This window comes from Paroedura picta, chromosome 4 (genome assembly GCF_049243985.1).
Source record: "Paroedura picta isolate Pp20150507F chromosome 4, Ppicta_v3.0, whole genome shotgun sequence".
NCBI lineage: Eukaryota > Metazoa > Chordata > Lepidosauria > Squamata > Gekkonidae > Paroedura > Paroedura picta.
Window position 1 is genome coordinate 62,938,693 of NC_135372.1, and position 18,964 is coordinate 62,957,656.

General features: G+C 43.2%; 1 protein-coding gene across 3 annotated transcripts in view; it reads left to right on the forward strand.

Annotated features, from left to right (window-relative positions):
* The window catches only part of DDAH1 (dimethylarginine dimethylaminohydrolase 1), a 162,406-nt gene that overhangs the window by 127,178 nt on the left and 16,264 nt on the right, over window positions 1-18,964 (forward strand). For all 3 annotated transcript variants that reach the window (XM_077333133.1, XM_077333134.1, XM_077333132.1), the window contains 3 exons: window positions 2,625-2,724; window positions 4,624-4,697; window positions 5,351-5,470. In XM_077333133.1, coding sequence (XP_077189248.1) covers window positions 2,625-2,724; window positions 4,624-4,697; window positions 5,351-5,470 — 294 coding nt within the window. The remainder of the gene's footprint in view (window positions 1-2,624; window positions 2,725-4,623; window positions 4,698-5,350; window positions 5,471-18,964) is intronic.

Consider the following 18,964-nt stretch of genomic DNA (forward strand, 5'->3'; position numbering starts at 1 on the left):
AGTATTCACCATATCGGCACCAAACAAATCACCCCAATGAAATGTGAATTTCATATATTGAAGTATTTTTGTTTAACATACTGCACCAAAACCTTAAACAGTGTAGTAATTAGGGGGAAAGGTGGTCTGGATGACAAAACTTTGACATCGGGTGGTTGAAGCAAAACATTTACACCGTTTTGCCTCCTCACTTCTTATTTCTGGGCCCAATTCTAGCACAACAAGAATAATATTAAATTTGCTCCATATTAATTTGGTCAATATTTCCTTTGGATTAGTATGGTTGTTAAACTTCCCCTATTTCTTTGGTACCAGGAAGATAAACTAACTTGTTCTCAGCCTTGGCTCCTTCATTTAGCATTACTCTTCCAGCACATACAGAGAAGACACTGCTCTCTTTGTGCTGGTATAAATCTTGATATTCCAGAAACTTCCCTTTTGCTTCCCTCTTAGCTGCTTATCTTGTTACCATTACCACATCCCCATAGCAGTGAGTTTACAAATTGGATATAATCCAAAGAAATTGGTGGAAACTTTTGTCACTTGTTTGTTCTCCCCGATCCTTTCACAAAAGTGATTGAATCACATGGCAAAGAACCTTAAATGTGGAGCAACATCTGTGATTATAAATGCTAACTGAAGTATGCAAGGTGCTTTGCCATTTGAAAACATTTAATCATTCATAAACACATCGTAGTTATTTTAGTGTACTCGGGCAGTCGTTCAGTAATTTTTTTACAAAGCAACTGCATGGTGCTGACCAAATTCAATATTTCATGTTTATCAAGGAGTAAGTGCTTTCATATGGTACAAAATTGTATTAGAATAGTTCCTTGCTTATTGGGAAGAGAGCAGTTTGGAACAGTGGAATAATTAGTTGCAAGTATTGTATGTTTTGTTAATATATCTGTCAAAATTAATGGCAGTGGTAGTTTTTCTAGGTCAGGACTGGCATAATGGTATGGTAGTGTATGGAGACCCAAAAGCTTTTATTCAAAGATCCATAAGAAACAAAAGTCAGGCAGAATTTCTGAAAGTTGCCTTTTGAAAGATCTGCAGTGAACGTGTTCACTATACTAAAGAGATATGAAGTACTGTTTCAGACACAGTGGACATTATCCTACCACTCTGGTAGGATATGCAAAGGACTTCATTTGAGTGGCTCTTTAGGATCCCTGCAGAACCCTTTTGGATGAACAGTTATATAGGTTGTGGGGCTGGAGTGTGGGAGGTGAAATTGCTTCTCCCTCAAATGGATGTATTGTGAGCCCAAGAAGCTTTAAGCCTGTGAAATGGCTACTTATTCTACATGAGTTCATTGCTTCTTTGTTTCTTGCAGTTCTGGTATAGTCATAATTTTAATTAATATTTTAAATTGCTGCTATTATACCATAGTGGATTGGTAATGGAAGAGGTAGGCAGAGTGATTTTGCTCCTTCCTCCTTCTCCCTGCAGTCTGCTGATCCATGCCACTGTTGCTCCATGTGGGTACTGTGAGACCAAGAATTTGCTTTCTTGGGTGCACATATAAAATTAAAAACATTGGAGGTCTGAATATCGGACTGTTCTTAAGTGTATTTGTGACACTATATAATAAATATTTAATTTCTTATTTTATTTTATTTGTTGTAGCTTGACCCACTTGCCCAAAATTGGAATATCCTGGGCTGAATTTGTTTCCCCTCTTTTGCAGTTAACTTTCTTGGGTTGGAAGCATTGCTGAAAAGAGGAGAAAGTGGGGGGAATATGTGACCATCAGCACTGTGTTCTGGTAGATCTTCCACTATTTCTCTCATGGTATTGTGATGCAATATTTATTTAGTCATGCATTTAAAACATTTATTGACCACCCTTTCACCTTGTAGCAGTCAAGTTGGCATAATATTATATAATTATTATAAAAGTGCTAATCAACTACCAAAAAATGTGCAGAGATTCCACAGATTCCACAAATATCAGTAAAACAAAATGGGCAGTAGATTTATGGTTATTAGAAGCAGAAACCAGAAGCATCGTAACTATCAATTCAAATGGAATGTTTTAACTATATGTGGTTTTAAAAGTTGGAGGGGAGGGGCAGCTGCATCAAAAAAGTACTGTGATAGTTAGCTAATATCACTTCTCCTTTAGTAAGTGAACACCAGCAAAATATATTTCCATGTGTAGTTGGGGTTTTTTTTAGTTTGAGCCAGGTAGGTCAATTATACCATGCCTCTAGGATTATTGCTTAATGGTAGAAATAGTGTAATGGTGGAATAATGGCAATTTCAATTCTTTTTTAAATAATGACACAGCAAGCAATACAGATGGAGGTTGACAACTGACATTTTCAGTGCAAGATAACAATGTAATTGCGTAGAACAGGAGACTTCTGAATTTTTTTCAGATACATGCAAACAACTTAGCAGACAATTAGCTCAGCAGGTATTCAAGCATCTCTAGTAATACCTGCTAAATGGGGAAAGTAATAACCTGGAAAATGGTTACCTTTAAAAAACTTGAGGAACTTAGTTCAGGTTTGATTAATGGATATTCCCAAAGGAACAAAATTGCAGTCCAACCTATATAATGGAACTTGCTTCTAGGTAAGCACTGGAAGTTAAAATTTTATATTATTCACACAGGTTGATGCAATGAAGAGAGCACTTGAAAGCCTTAATCTGAATATTGTAGAGATGACGGATGAAAATGCCACCTTAGATGGAGGAGATGTTTTATTTACAGGTAATAAAAAAACTGCCATTTAATGTTTGACGCTGCAAAATCTTTATTATAGGAAACTGCTTAATTCTGCCTGCAGTTTTTATTGATATAACACTTTTATGAGCTTGTTTGTTTGCCAGAGAGCCTTTTACTATGGGAAATACCGCTCTAATGCAAAAAATTCCCTAATGCCAAAATCATAAGTGAAGTACAGAAAGTGAAGTACAACTAATGCCTATGATTTATGTTATTTTGGCTTTTAATCAGTTACTAGAGTGTAAATGTATTGTGAAATGTGACATGCTAGTCAAGAAGTATTCTCTTGTAGACAGATACCCTACTGTACTTGTATAATATTACAAACTGCACAATATTTTGGAATTAGGGAAGTCATCACATAGGGTTGGAGCACCCAGTCTCACCTAATTCCTCTCATGGCTTCAGGCCCCATGGCCCAGTGCTTTTGACTGTACAGGTCCCCAGATTCCTGGCATAAAGTTTTGGTGGCCAAAGCTATCCTTCCTCTTTTTCACCAGCAGAGAGACTGGTGACATCCAGCCTATGAACTGCCCTAACCTCATCAACAGATTATAAGCATTGCTTTGAGAAGTATTGAGGGAGGCAGCAATCATGCCACTTTAATTAATACATAAAATGAATAATTCTGTTAGGTTCAGCACAAGCAGCAAAGGTGTAGTGATAGGAGGTTGTTAAAGAAACAGCGGCCTTTAATACTAATTATGTAATGTAGCAACTGTGGAAATAACACAGTTACTTAGACTGCCAGATAGTTTCTGCTTCAGTATCCATGACCCACAGTCCGGGATCAGATTGCCTGTCGTATGTATGGGTGGGGGGCAACCTGTCATCCTTAGCTTAGAGTTTTTGGAGTAATTGTATACTGTTGATTCCAGAGTAGGATGGCAGCCTACAAGTGGGAGCTGACAATCCCCAAGTATTACATCTCATCTCCATATTACAGAGATCTGTTTCCCTGGAGAAAATGTATGCTTTGGAGGGGGGACTTTATGGCATTATATCCCACTGCCCTCCTCAGACTCTACCCCCACATTTCTAGGAGTTTCCCAAGATGAATCTGGCAACCCTCTCCCCCCATCTCCATTGGTAGCCAGGGGGGAACCCTATTCCAGAGAAAACCAAAGTCATAGAAATGAAAATTTTAATATATTAGTTTAGTTTTGAACAAATCTTTAAACTTCTCAGAACTGGGTTTTGGTGTCTAAAATTACAAAAGCCAAAGCCTTTTTATTGGAACACTGTAATGTATCAGCAAATGGAAAGTTTTACAGAAAAGCAGAAGGTCAACTAGTATTGATGTGATTAGTGTAGAATTTTAAATGGAAAAAGTGATATCATTTCTCTTGCAAGGTGCTGATTCTAACATTTTAAAACTATGGTTAAACTCACTGTTGGACATTTGTGTGTGTTTTCTGTTGGTCATCTATATAGTTTGTTCAATTATTCAGACTTAAGTAAACTCAGAAGTAAAGTGTGTGTGTGTCATCTTTAAACCACTCCTATGGAGTGGTAAAAATAAAACATTAAGGGCTAGGTGGGAGGAGAAAGGGGCGGGCTGAGTCAGGGACACGTCGGCCCTGCTCCTTTCGCCGCACCAAGGCCGGAAGGGCCGGAAAGGCTTTGCTGCGGCGAGCACAGTAGACCCTGTGCATTGGAGATGCGCTCGGCCTACTATCGCCACGCCGAGTGCAAGACATCGGGGGGGAAGGGGGTTGAGGACAGGGGGGACGCGAGGACGCCGCCCTGGCAGGGATCGCCAGGAGCCCTGCGAGCCCCCCCTCCCATGCTAGCGCACATTGTATTTTAAAAGATAATGGACTTTACTACTAGTTGATATATAATTGTCTAGAACATAAATTTGACTAGCCTTTCTGTTCTTAGGACGGGAGTTCTTTGTGGGCCTTTCAAATCGAACCAATCGTCGTGGTGCAGAAATTCTGGCAGATACCTTCAAGGTTAGTAGATGTGTAAATTACTCTCCTCACTGACTAGTTCAAAGAGTAGGGTATTTATACATTATTCATGAGGAGGAGCCAGGAATAAGGACCAGCTATGTGACATGTTTAGTAACCATATCTAGGCAATGGACACTCAGTAAAGAAACACTGTGCGATTTCAGTCACTGGGTCATCTTCATACCTTTAAGTGTCTAGTGAATCCAGAGTTCCAGCTACTTCTAGTCAACACTGGGAAATTGGGGGTGGGTGGATTTTGATCTGAATTACTATTTTGTGTTCATGTGAACACACACTGTAAAGTAAAATTCTCTGGAACCTTGCAGTGTCAGTGCTCAATGGCTAGAATTTTGGATTTAGCCTGGAAATACCTGGACCTTGTGCTTCTTACCCTCAAAGTCTCAAAGTACTTTCCAAATGTATTTTAATTTATTGCTTTTGTTTTTCTTCTAAAATAATCATAGTTCTGAAATTTGTATTATTTAATTGAATGCAGAGAAAAACATGCTAGAGTTTTAGAGTTGATTCTTCCCTGTTGATGTTGTTAAGATAAACACATTCATTCTTTTATGAAGAAACTACAGTTTATTGATTTGTAATTTGAAATTGCTAGTCTAATATACTTCCCTTGCAAATGCCTAATTTTTATATAGGATTATGCGGTCTCCACAGTCCCTGTTCATGGTGCTTTGCATCTGAAGAGTTTCTGTAGCATGGCTGGGCCAAACCTCATTGCTATTGGTTCAAGTGAAGCTGCACAGAAGGCTCTCAAGGTAAAACATGCTGGAAAATGTTTCTTTCAAACCCAGTATGCAATCAATATAAGAGAAGACCTTCTATATACTTATGAAGCTGCCCTATATTGAGTCAGACCGTTGATCTTTCAAGTTCAGTGTTGTGTATTTTGATTGGCAGTTCATCTCAGGTCTTTCACATTCCCCATTATCTGATTCTTTAAACTAAAGATGCCAGGGCTTTAATGGAAAACAGATGCTCAGCATATAAGTCACAGCCCCCATCTCTGAACAGGGCTGCCTATTGGGAGTGGGGACTGGGAGCACAGAGTTTGGGGGTCAAGTCATCTGGAGGGCCCTTGAAGCCAGCATCATGTTTCATCCAGCTGGCTGTCTTTCCATTTTTAATGCAGTTCTGCATTAATGCAGTTCTGTATTAATGCAAGTCTAGCCACGAGGAGTGCAGGAAAATCTGAGCACACTAAAAGGCACTCTGTCACTGGCTAGCTAGACTTGCCTTTCTGCAAGACTGAAGCAAACTTGCCTAACATATCATGGCAAGCCAAGGTTGCCAACTTATGGTTGAAAAATACTTGGAGATTTTGGGGATGACGTCTGAAAAGGGCGGGATTTGGGGAGTGAAGGGACTTACTAACAAGGTCCTTTTCTATAATAGCCTTGCCTTCCTGACTTCCTTTTCTCGTACCTGGCTCAGTCAGATCTTGCAAAGTGGTAGGATGTTGCAGTAAGATGAAACAACTTTTCCCTCTCTTTCCCTTAATTTTTGCCCCCCTTTTCCACATTTTTCTGATTCCACCTAATTTTTCTGAGTCCCTCTCCTCATTTATTTTCAGTTCTTGGTACTTCTTATCCGTGTTCTGCTTAGTATCAGAATATATATATAACTAGTAATCAAGCCCATTGCAGTTCGAAATGCAATGGGCGCTAGCAGTCAGAGTGGTTGGGGGGGGGGACTACCTGCAATCTTTGGGCGGGCTTTGAAAGGGGAGAAGGGGGAAGGGGAAGGGACACGCTCCCACCCCCCACCCACCCTCTCTCTCAGAACCCCCCCCCCCGAAAAGCGGCGGCGCGGTCCTCCCTCCCAAGGCGAGTCAGAACCCCAGGTTCACTCACCGCCCCCGCGCTGGTCCTGGCTGGTCTCTGCTGTTTGTCTTCGGCCATCGGACTTGCTGGTTCGTGGGGCTCCGTTGGGTGGCGTGGCCTCCCCCGAGTTGTTTTGGCGCAGGGGAGTGACGTCAACCTGTAATGGCTGCCTCCGTGCGACTCCCACGTGGGCCAGTCATCCAGGAAGCGGCGGCGGCTGAGCCTCGTGCGTCAGCGGAGGTCGGTGTCTTCGCAGGGGGAGGTTTCGGTGAGTTCCAGCGCGGCATGACGGGTGTTTTAGTCTCACTTCGGGGAGGTGTTTTGTTTTTTTTGCTAGGAGGAGTCCGGGAGTTCCCCCAGGCGGCGGGCCGAGCGGCGGGTCTCTCTTTTTTTTTTTTTTTTGGTGTCCGGGAGTCCCCCTGCGGCGGGCCGAGCGGCGGTTCTCTCCCCGGTTTTTTTTTTTTGAGTCTGGGAGTCCCCCAGGCGGCGGTCGGAGCGGCGCGTCCCTTTTAATTTTTTTTTTTGGAGTCCGGGAGTCCCCCTGCGGCGGGCCGAGCGGCGATTCTCTCCCCGTTTTTTTTTTTTTTTTTGAGTCTGGGAGTCCCCCAGGCCGCGGTCGGAGCGGCGCGTCCCTTTTTTTTTTTTTTTTTTTGGAGTCCGGGAGTCCCCCTGCGGCGGGCCGAGCGGCGGTTCTCGCTGTTTTTTTTTTCTTTGAGTCCGGGATTCCCCCAGGCCGCGGCCCGAGCGGCGGGTCTTTTTTTTTCTTCAAGGCGTCGGTGGGTTCCCCCAGGCGGCGGCCTGACGCGGCGAGAGGCGCGAAGCGCCTCTCGCCGCGTCAGGCCGGGAGCAACTGCGAGCCGCGCTGCGCGCGGCTCGCAGTTCCTGGGGCTGGGAATCGGAGGGACCAATCGGCAGGTGCTTTGCGCCTGCCGATTGGTCCCTCCGATTGTCTGTCATGAGGAAGGGTCCAATCTGGACCCTTCCTCATCCCGGACTCATCCCGCCCCAGGACCCCTTACTGCTTTATTTAGTCCGTGGCGCCCGCGGCGCCACGGGCGGTTTACAGATAATAGTACCGTAGCAAACCTTTGTTAATATTGTGGCCAGAAACATTAATATTTCCCAATCATCTAACAGAGTAGTAAAAGGATGCTTCTCCCCTCCTTCACCCTTTATATGCATAAATGTATGGGATATTAATCTGTTGTAGGGGTTATACATGTGGAACAGAAGTTAGAACTCCCAGTTCGTATTGGGTTATTATTATTATGAATGCAACAGAGCTAGTAAAGGCTACTTTGGTATATGAGAAAGGATGTCATGTTTTAAATATCATTTAAAATTAGACTTACAACAAATACCATATCTAGTCTTTCTCCCCAATAGGGCCCAAAGCTGCAGTCCTGAAATCCATTTGATTCTCACAACAACCCAGTGAGGTAGGTTCATCTGTGACTGTGTCATCCAGCAACCTTCCATGGTGGGCTGGGGGTCTGAGTATTAGGGGCACATGACAGGTTGCCCTCTTATTACGTATTGTCTGTTGTGAAGATAATCTGGCTCAGGATGTTCCAGTTCCCTTCATTTTTGGCACTGCAACTTTCATCATCCTTCTGGGATTGGTAGCATTATTTTCTGAGCTATGCCTGCCACAAACAGATGCCCTTCACTTCCATTGCAAATAGCACAGGGTGGTGGTGGTGGTGATGGTTTGTCTCGCCTAGGCCAGAATTTTCCCATGCCTTTCCACTTTGACCCTGGAACTCCCACAGTCATCCTGAAGCTAGCAGCCAGTTTTGAGTCTTCTAACTGTATTCTCTGATGAGTTATTCCTGCCAGTCTGTTGTAAAGGATAAAATGTTGGACTAGGATCTGGGAAAGCCAGGTTCATATCCCCATTTGTGCCATGGAAGCTTGCTGGGTGACCTTGGGCCAGTCATACATGTGTGGCGTACCCTACCTCATAGAGTTGATGTGAGGATAAAATGGAGAAGAGAAGAAGAATGTGAACCTCTTTGGGTTCTCATTGCGTAGAAAGATGAATAAAGCAAATGAATAAATGAAGTAACAGCAAGCCAAATGATTTGTTATGATATTTGGTTTGGATCAGGATTATATTTGGGAGCAGCTGGCATCTTTGTATGGGAGCCCATGGTGGATTTCAGCAGCCCTGCCCCTGAGTTTATTCCTGTAGTCTTCTTACCTGATCTACCTTGCTGGTTACAATTGTACCACTTTGCTTTTTTACTTTCCTTGCTTTGAAGAACACTTTTACAATTGAAAATATAGTTTAATGTTTGCACATAAATCATAGTACACTTATTTTAGAAAATAAGTAGGCTGAATGTTAAATAACCTTAATATGCCAATCCTGATAAGGAGTAAAGAGACAGGAACCCATTTTTCAACTGTCTGGCCTAATGCAGTAGTATCAGATTTATAAACCTTTTTCCTGCTCTGAAGCAGAGTTATCATAATATCCAAAAAGGAAAGCTGCTCAGAGAGAACAGTAGCTCAGGGAATAAAGCCAGGTAATGAATTTGAGAATATGTACTCACTAGAGTTATCAATCAATTACAGGGCTTTCTGAGTCAATTAATTCTCTTTTACTTAAGAGGTTTATTAACTCATTAAAATAAATCTTTTGATATATCAAAAGCAATAACATTTGAAGATTATTTAAATAAGGAAAAGGTTTTTTCAATTAACAAAGACAAATCTGTGATTATTGATGGCAAAAAATTATTATCTAAATCAAAAGATAAACATATGTAACCATGAGCATATAAATAAAAGCACTAAGGGGTCCTGGGAGGAGTTTGGTGTTAACATTTACAGGCCAATCAGATCACCTATATGGCTCCTGCCTGTGTCCTCCTCCGGCCTGACTGGCCAGCCGCCCAGTAGCCACCCAATTAGCTAACATGTCCCACCCCTGGCTATCTCTTCGAACTGTTTCCACTTGGTCAGAGTCCCTGGCTGCTCAGAAATCTATCACCATGTTAGTGAGCTTCCAGGGCTAGATGTGGGCCCTGCGGGCTAGAGGTCCCTGGGTTTCTGACTGCCACCTGTGGAGGTCCAGAGGGACAGAGCTTTTCAGGGCTGTGGGAGGAGGGCCAGCCTGTCCCCCAGCACTTCCCCCCCAAAATGGTCCCCATGTCCTCCAGAAGGCTCACTGTCCCTTTGGCAGCTGGTGGCAGGAGGAGCAAGATCCCCGCTGCCACTTCCCAACACCCCCCCCCCCCCGCCCTACAAACCGCGCCAAACCGTCTGGGCCCTTCACCGGCCAATTTACAGTGGCAGAGGCAGCAGGTGCTGGCTCCCCGCCATCACTTCCCACCCACCCCCTGCCCCAAGAGGCGACTGCCAAGCCCACTGGGGGCTTTGGGGATCTTTTGGTGGTGGCAGCAGCACGCGCACTGTCCCTGCCGTCCATTCCCACCCTCTGCACCTAAATAGGCCCACCGAGCCCTCTGCAGCCTTCCCTGGCCCTTTTCCAGCTGCGGCAGGACCACTGCCCACCCCCCTCCCCGGCAGAAGCCTGGTGAGCCCTCTGGTGGCTTTACCAGCCCTTGGATGGCAGTGGCAGCATGAGCTGCCTTCCCACAGCCATTTCCTACCACCCCCACTCCTTCCTAAGCAGCTGCCAAGCCCTTTCCACTCCTTGGCTGGCTTGCCCCTGGTGGCTGGGGGGGGGTGGGTGGCTAACACTCATTGTATTCTTTAATATAATGGGCTTTTCTGTTAGTAACATATATTTCCCTCGGAAACATAGATCTTTTACAGATGATGCATGTGATTTTAAAATGTCTCCTTTTTAAAATATGCAATTAATCTTTTTATAGGAGGTGTGCAGTAGCAGTTAAGTAAAGAGACCAGTAATACCCGTGACATGCTTTTCCAATGTGAATATTTGAAGCTTGGCATTTTCAAAGACAGATTAGACATGACCAGCATTCACAAGCCAGATTTCCTCTCACCCTCAGAATCACAGGCCTGAAAATGTCTTTGTGTCCAGATGAACCAGTTAAACTGATAGGTCCCTGGAATCTCTTGGGACTGATGATCATCCAGTGATCATCATCCTGTGAATGAACAAGTTGAATTCAGCCAATATGTCATTCTAACTGCTCTTCATGATGCTAATATTTATGGGGACCAAGGTAGACTTGGACAGGAATGTATTATGAAAGATAGATCTACCATCTAGTTTGCATCTGCCTGTGGGATCCACTGAGGGTCCTAATTACTGGCCTTTCTAAGCAGAGACTGCACAGAGTTGTTAACCAGATATTGCAAAAGAAGCTGCATCGCAGCAATTCAGAGCTCTGAGTAACAAGAAACCTCTCTTTTGGGGAATTACAGGAAAGCACTGACTATATTACAGTCTAAAACATTTTGTAGATTACAAAGCCATGTAGAATGTCCCCTAAGACTGTGTAACAGAATATTAGCTAATTATCTTGAATTACCAGAAAGGGCACATACATTCCTGGACAGCTGGGTGTTACCCCAGTTTTTTCCCCATAAATCAGTAACAACATCCTGACGGCTTTCAATATGTAAGCCCATTCCGCACAAGCTAAATGTAGCAGGAGTGTGGCAAATTGCAAACGCTACTAATTTGCAGTTATGCACGTCGCACACAATCTGCCACACTCCTGAAACAGACCCGCGAAAAGCGCTTCGTTGTAGCGCTTCCAGGGAAATCCCAAAAAGTGGATTCACCCTCTGGAAAGCGCTACACTCTTGCAAGCAATCTGCAACACTAGCGAAAAAGACCTGTGCATTCCCATTGTTGCGGTTTCAGCAAAGGCCCTTGCCCTGGCTCCCTCCTCTGAACCTCCGGCGAAGCGATCACCATTTTTTTTTTCTCGGAGCGAGCGGAGAGCAACGAGCCGGCGAGCCTTCATTCACCCTGCGAGGCTTCTCTGGCTGCAGTCCCTCCACAGAGCTGCTTTAAAGTTTCCCTCCAGTCACCAAGCACAACACAGCCCCGTTTGCAAGTTCCCTTTATTTTCGGCTGAAAATTGCACCCGTGCACGGGGGGGGGGATTTTTTTTCACTCGGGGGAGCGTTGCAACGATGAAAAGGCAGCTCACACGCCAGCTGCCAGCTAGATGGGTCTCTACGTTAGGAGGAAGCAAGGAATCAAGGCATATTTGTTGCAACGTGTGTTTTTCTTTTTTAAAAAAAAAAACCTGTTCTTAAAGGGAAAGGGGCTTCTCTGGAGCATGGTAATAACCGCCTATTGGCTGCTCGTTGATTGACGGCCAGGGGCGGGACAAAGCACGGGAAAAATCGCTTCCTTTCTAGCGATTTTTGGCGAGACCGGAAACCTGTGGGAAACGATTGAAACGCAACTGGATTCCACTACAAAGGCAGGTATGCGTTACGCCGAATTCCACTATTTTAAATTCCGTTTTTTCTTTTTGTAAGCAATTTGCCACATTGATCCTTGTGCGGAATGGGCCGTAGTCTTGTTGGATGGAACCAATCAAACATATCACAAACACATTGAACAAATTCATTCCATAGATGTGTTAGGTACAACAAAATACGTGTCCCTAATTCATATTCCCATAAACCCACTGTTGGTGGGAGATTTCCCATCACCATCTCTAGTTGTGAGTGGTGACAGGTGAAACATTTTTTAAAAATCTTATGACAGTGTTAGGTCTCTCTGGAGGAAACCTAGAAATGACATCAATCTGCTCTCGGAATTACTGGGGACTCAATATTCACCATACAGTTTCCAGCAAGTCCTAGAATGGAGTGATGTCACTTTCAGATTGTCCCCAAAGTGATGTAACATATTTTTAAAAATTGGAAACACTTGCAGATTGTCTTTAATCTCCAGTTCTCAGGAAGCAGGAGTCAAAAAAGCTTGCTTTGGAAGGGAGGTAACAATTCAGCTAGCCCGTACAATGCTAGATTGTTTAAGGAGCCTCCTTGGTCCTGCTGTCCTTAGGCAGGCTGCTAGACAAATCTAGCAGTTATACGTGCATTTATTATCTCTTTAGCATTTATTATCTCTCAGTGTTGGGCATATGTGTGACCAATTTCTCCTGCTTCGTTCACAATTGGATCTCTACCCTAGCCAATTTTCTATTAGTGGACTTGGCCAGAGTTGAAAGAAAAATAACACTTTCTTCTTTGTCCAAAAGAAGAAATCAATAGCTTTATACCTGTCTGTGTAGGCCTCATGTCATGTGCCATGTTTTGGCCATGTCACTCTTTGGTTTCACTTTCCAGCTTTATTTGTACTGTTGGTCAGTGCTCCTCCCTGCTCTGGACATCTGGTGTTTCTCTAGGCCTCTAGTGTAGTGTGGTTTGTTATGCTACGCGTTATGGCCTGCTTCCCAGCTAAGAAGTAAATAGGCTGCTGCATTTCTGTTCTTTGCACCTGGTTGAAACTTCGACCATCCGTTGCTGCTTTTCTCACTTCTCACAGGCCCACTGTGGGAACCATCCTTCCCACCTGAAATATGGTGATTTTGGGGTTCAAGCATCTTTGACAATGCCTTTGCCTGTACTATGAGTTATTTTTGATGCTTCCTGACTTTTCCTCAATAAAAACTAACATCAGTTAGTTCCAATCCCTGGGACTCCTGTGTGTTGGTTCTGAGGGGAATTGGATTGTACTCCTTGGGTCTTGATACCTCCTACCCATGTCTATTCTATATTTTATTATTGATTTAAACATTTATATCCTACTTTTTGTTTGTTTGTTTATATACCACCCTCCCGTGAGGCTCAGGGGGAGTATACATGACATGTAAACAGTACATGGAACTGTGTTTCTAAATAACATATAAATGGACTATTTTTTTCCCTCATGGGTCCTTGTAATTAAAGGTAAGTTTTAAACTATCAAGTAGATAACTATTAACGGTTTCAGAAGGACCTCCCCTCTTCTCACCAAGGAGATGATAGTGGTATAGGAGGGCAAACTTAAATTGCACAGAGACAAATTAGACAGGAGAACTGTACATTCTTTCTCCCTCACTACTGCTTCTATGATCAGATTAATAACCCTGCATTACCGCTTTGAAAGAGAAAAATAAAAAACTTCAGAAGATCTTAATCCTGGATTTCCCACGTCACATCAATAGTGTCTGCAGAAACCACTGACAACTACCTATTAGATATTATTTCTTTTATGTTATCTTATTTCATTTCCCCCCTTTCTTTCTGTTCAATTTACATGCTTAAATTCAATGGGTTAATAAATTGGAATAGACTGGATAAGAGATAATTAAGCATAAAAAATATACCTCTAAAAGGATCTCTCTCATTTTGCCTGGCAGATAGAATGGCACTGCTTATGGTTTTACAGAAAAATAAAATTGCTCTGAAAGGAAAATAAGTATAGTCAGGATCATTAATTTGTTTATGTTATATTCTTATTTATGAGGATCCTCTCTATCTAGGATAGCTTTTAGCATTGTCCTCTAATAACATGTGGAATAGCAGGGTGGCCAGAGGAAAGTGGCTATTTATGCACAGCAAAGCAATTTTTTTTCTTGTGTGTAAGCCTTGTTAATATGGCCTATCTGCTCTCAAGTAAAAATTCCTCACAAATGTAACAAAAAAAGTTGATAGAAATTTTTAAAGCTGTGACTGATGAGAGAGCTGAACCTAGTTCTCCCCAATCCTGGCCTGACACTTTCACCCCTACAGTAGTCTCAAACCATTTCAAATACTCCTCACTGTGTCAGATTATGATGTTGGTGTTGAACCTCCTGTGCTTACTGTCACAATGTGATTATTTGAAGTTGACTTTTCTTGAGATGAAAAGCAAGCAAGTAGGTTATATGTGTGCTTCAGATCTCTCTCTCTCTCTCTCCATTCCCATTCTTTTAGCCAGAATGGTATATGGTTAGGAGTGGCTGCCTCTAATCTGGCCAGCCGTGTTTGATTCCCCACTCCTCCACATGCAGCCAGCTGGGTAGGTGACCTTGGGCTACTCACAGATGTCTTAGAACTCTCTCAGCTTCACCTATCTCACAGGATGTTTGTTGGGGAAGAAGAAGTGAAGTTGATTGTAAGCCGCTTTGAAACTTTTTCAGGAAGTGAAAAGAACAATATAAAACCCAACTCTTCCTCTTCTTTTATAGAGGAGAGGAGATCCAGATCAAATTAGTACACCAACTTGGTATAGTGGTTAAGAGCGGTGGCTTCTAATCGGGCGAACCGAGTTTGATTCTGAGCTCCCCCACATGCAGCCAGCTGGTGACCTTGGGTTCATCACAACACTGATAGAACTGTTCTGACCAAGCTGTAATACCAGGGCTCTCTCAGCCTCACCTACCTCACAGGGTGTCTGCTGTGGGGAGAGGAAAGGGAAGGTGATTGTAAGCCACTTTGAGACTCCTGGTAGAGAAAAGCGGCATATAAGAACCAACTCTTCTTCTTTCCAGACACTGTGTGTTATAAATTGTGGCTGGAGAGATAAATTTGAATAGACAGTAATGGCTTAGGACTCTTCTTGTTATTTATTTAAAGAAATGTTTATACTGTGTCTTTGTAAATGCAGTGTAGCTTAGCAAGTGAATTATGATAAAACATTAAAGATTACTAATTAAAACCCATCATTTAAAAAACATAAAAACATAGATAATTAAGCAGCATAATATGAATACCAGTTTCCGGACTTAAGCACACAATCAAAATGGTGATTAAAAGCAAAAAAAGGGGTGTTCTGGGTAACCAGAAACATTTTGTCCTGACAAGTAAAAGAATAAGGTAGGTGCCGGGCAAGCCGGAAAGGGCATTTCAAAAGAGAGGTGCCACTACTGAAAAGTCCTTTCTCCAGCAGGGCAATCCTGACTCTTGGTATCCAGCTCCTCCTCGTTGTGAGCAGGGTCGCTTGAAGATCAGGACATAGATCATCAATGTTTGGCAGCAATTTGACTCCACACAAAAAATCCCCCAAAACGTTTCTTGACTGCAGCCACAGAAGTAGCCTCACCAGTAGGCAGTCTTGGAGGCCGTGGGGACATTCCAGCCTTCGGGTTCGGATCTCCCCCCCTTCTCCTTCAGTCTCAGTTGGAGAACAAGATAAGCCCGTTGTTACCAGAGCATCTATGCCCTCTGAGCGACCCTGAGCCTCCCACTGTTAGCTGTTCCTCGGGAATAGATTTCCTACCTGGAACTTCAATACAGTGTTGCAAGTCTTGGTTAAGGCACCCTCTGAAACCATAGCATCCCGTCTTTTAAAGGAGTTCTTACCTTTAAGGTTTAGGTCTTCATTACTACCAAAAGGAGGGTGTCAAAGATTCAGGCACTCTTGGTGGACAAGGAATTGTGTGTCTTCCCACAATGACCTAATGGTTCTGAGGCTGAACCTTATTCCAAAGGTTAATTTGGCTTTCCACAGGGGGGAAGAGTTAGTCCTTCCTTCCTTCTATTTAAAGTCAGCAGGAATGAGAATGGCACTGCTTGGATGTCAGGAGGGCTTCGTGCTTTTATTTGGATAGAACAAAGTCTTTATATCAGACTGTAGGGCTAGGGGAATGGATCCTCTGGCTGGAGTAACAGCACGTTCCCTAAGGTGGGCAGCCACCTCTGTCGTTTATAGGGCCTTTCCCTCACTGGAAAGGATATGTAGGGCTGCCACCTGGAGATCAGCTCACTTGTTTATGAGGCACTATAGGATTGACAGATTGGCCTTGGCTTAGGCTGAGTTTGGCAGGAGAGTGTTGTAGCAGGCCAAGGCTCCCTCCCAGGGACTTATTGCTTTGGTATCCCAAGAGCCAGGACTGCCCCACTGAGGATCACTGGAGAATGGAAGATTTGTTTCACTTACCATGAATCCTCCTTCTCTGTTTGAAATATATTAATATGTTATCTCTAGACTTCTCCATTTTCTCTATATTGAATGAATTTCAAGAGGTCACTAAACTCATAGTGTGCCTTGGGTGCCTGAGGGGAATGCAGGCTGGGAAATCTCACCTTCTGCAAGGCATGGTACATTATTTCTACCTTTTCTGCATTTAATGCTTGGCAGAAACTTTGACCCAAGGGCTTGAATAGTGCCTCCAGGTCCTCAGGATGAAAAGGTTGCACATCGGCCATTAACTGAACTCAGAACTACTTCTTATAGCTCCATCTAGTGACTTCCCAGGAAAAATATGTAAAGATTTCCCCCCCCCTTCTTATGTTCTCTTTGTGAACAGAAATGAAAATGGTTTCTATTAAGAAGAGCAGATGTTCTTAGCCACATAAGACTGAATAAGTCTATTGTGAATGCTGACAAAAGTTCTTTGCATTTTTTTACTTTGTTCCTGCATTTTGTTCCTGTTTATAATTATTTAGACTTTCTGTTGTTCAAATTGTGCTTTTCTTTTGCATATGTTAGTACATTGCATAAGAAAATGTTGTGTGTGTGTGTGTGTGTGTGTGTGGAGGGGCAGGAAGAAGCATTCAGAAGTACTGACCACCCTTTGCAGTCTGAATTGGTACTCTTCAGGACTTCAGATTGTTCAGGACCATAGATTATTCCCATGAGGCACAGTGAGGGAGCTATCTGAATGGGGGGGGGGGGGATATATGCCGCTGGGATATATTTCAATGGGGGAGATTAATGATATCTTATGTATTTTATGTGGGGTTTTACTTTTTTGTAACCCACTATGAGATAGCTTAGAGCCTCCTGTGGCGCAGAGTGGTAAGGCAGCAGACATGCTGTCTGAAGCTCTGCCCATGAGGCTGTGAGTTCAATCCCAGCAGCCAGCTCCAGGTTGATTCAGCCTTCCCTTCCATCCTTCCAAGGTCAGTGATTGATTATTTATTACGGTCATTGACCAGCATCAAAGTATCTACAGACCACATACTTTATTACAGCGTTTTAACAGGGCACTCGGCATCAGGGAGTTAACAAAGGCACAAAACATTAATACAGCATTTTGACAATCAGGTCACTCAGCATCAACAGTAACCAAAGATTTCCGCACTCTGCTGGCAGTGTAGCAAAACTTTGCCACAATGTAAGAAACAGAATTATCTTTATTTGCAAGCAAGATGTAAATTAGATGATCATCTGTAAGTCCAGGGAACCTTGATAACAAGGGCAAGATTAAACGGCTTCTGGCAACCTTATAAAAGTCACAGTATAATATAATGTGGGCAATCGATTCAATTACACCTGAATTGCAAGGGCATAATCGGTCCTCTATAGGCACATGCTGCAGTCTTCCACTTAGCAGTGCTTATGAAAATGCATTGAACAGGGCCCTCGAAAAAGACCATCAAAATTTAGTAAAGATGATATATGTTAGATATGGTGCAGTAGAAAATCCCTCCCAGGACTTATATGGGCATTCCGAGGTCAGTAAAATGAGTACCCAGCTTGCTGGGGGGTAAACGGTAATGACTGGGGAAGGCACTGGCAAACCACCCCATATTGAGTCTGCCATGAAAACGCTAGAGGGCGTCACCCCAAGGGTCACACATGACCAAGTGCTTGCACAGGGGATACCTTTACCTTTATGAGATAGCTTTGCTGATAGCGGCAGGAAATAATAATATTACTTGAAGCTGCCAACTCAATTACATATTTTCAATGGAACAGGCTTCCTCAGGAGGTGGTGGGTTCTACATCTTTGGAAATTTTTAACCAGAGGCTAGATAGCCATCTGACAGAGAGGCTGATTCTGTGCAGGCAAAGGGGTGGCAGATTACAGTAGACGAGCAATTGGGATGTGAGTGTCCTGTATAGTGCAGGGGGTTGGACTAGATGACCAATGAGGTCCCTTCCAAGTCTATGATTATGTGATTCTATGTATAGACTGACTCTTCCGTAGCCTTGATGTTAAAATTAGGCTTCCAGAACACTTTATTCATGGAGCTAATACATCTCCAACACTACAGCTTAGAAAAACAATGCGATGATTCCTATATTCCTTAGTTGTAGCAGAAAAATGGAGGAGATACAAGTGACAGGTATCTATCAGAATAATCCTGAGTAGGTCTACTCAGACCAATTAAACAGGGCTTACCCATGGCAAAGTGTTCTTAAGACTGCACTCTGCAGAATCTTTATTAGGGTCTTTGATCCCAGCTCCTCTCTGGTGGCTGATAACTGTTTCACTTGTATTGACTATGTGGAGGAGTTGCAGTTCTGTGGGAAAGCATCTGCCTTGAATGAAAAAGTTCCAGGTTCAGTCCCTAAAAGACCAGGGAATAAATGATGTGAAAGATCTCTTCCTGCGACCCTGGAGATCTGTGGGCAGCCTGAATAGTCCTTGATGGACTGATTCAATATCAGGCAGTTTCATGTGTGACAAACTGGAAAAACAAACAAGCAATAACCCACACTGTCTTTCTGGATGTTATTCCTGTTGGTGAAAAGTGCTTCTGAGTTACATCAGGAACTTGAGCTCTGTGAAATTTTGAGCATGCTCAGTGTAACTTAGATTTTATCTC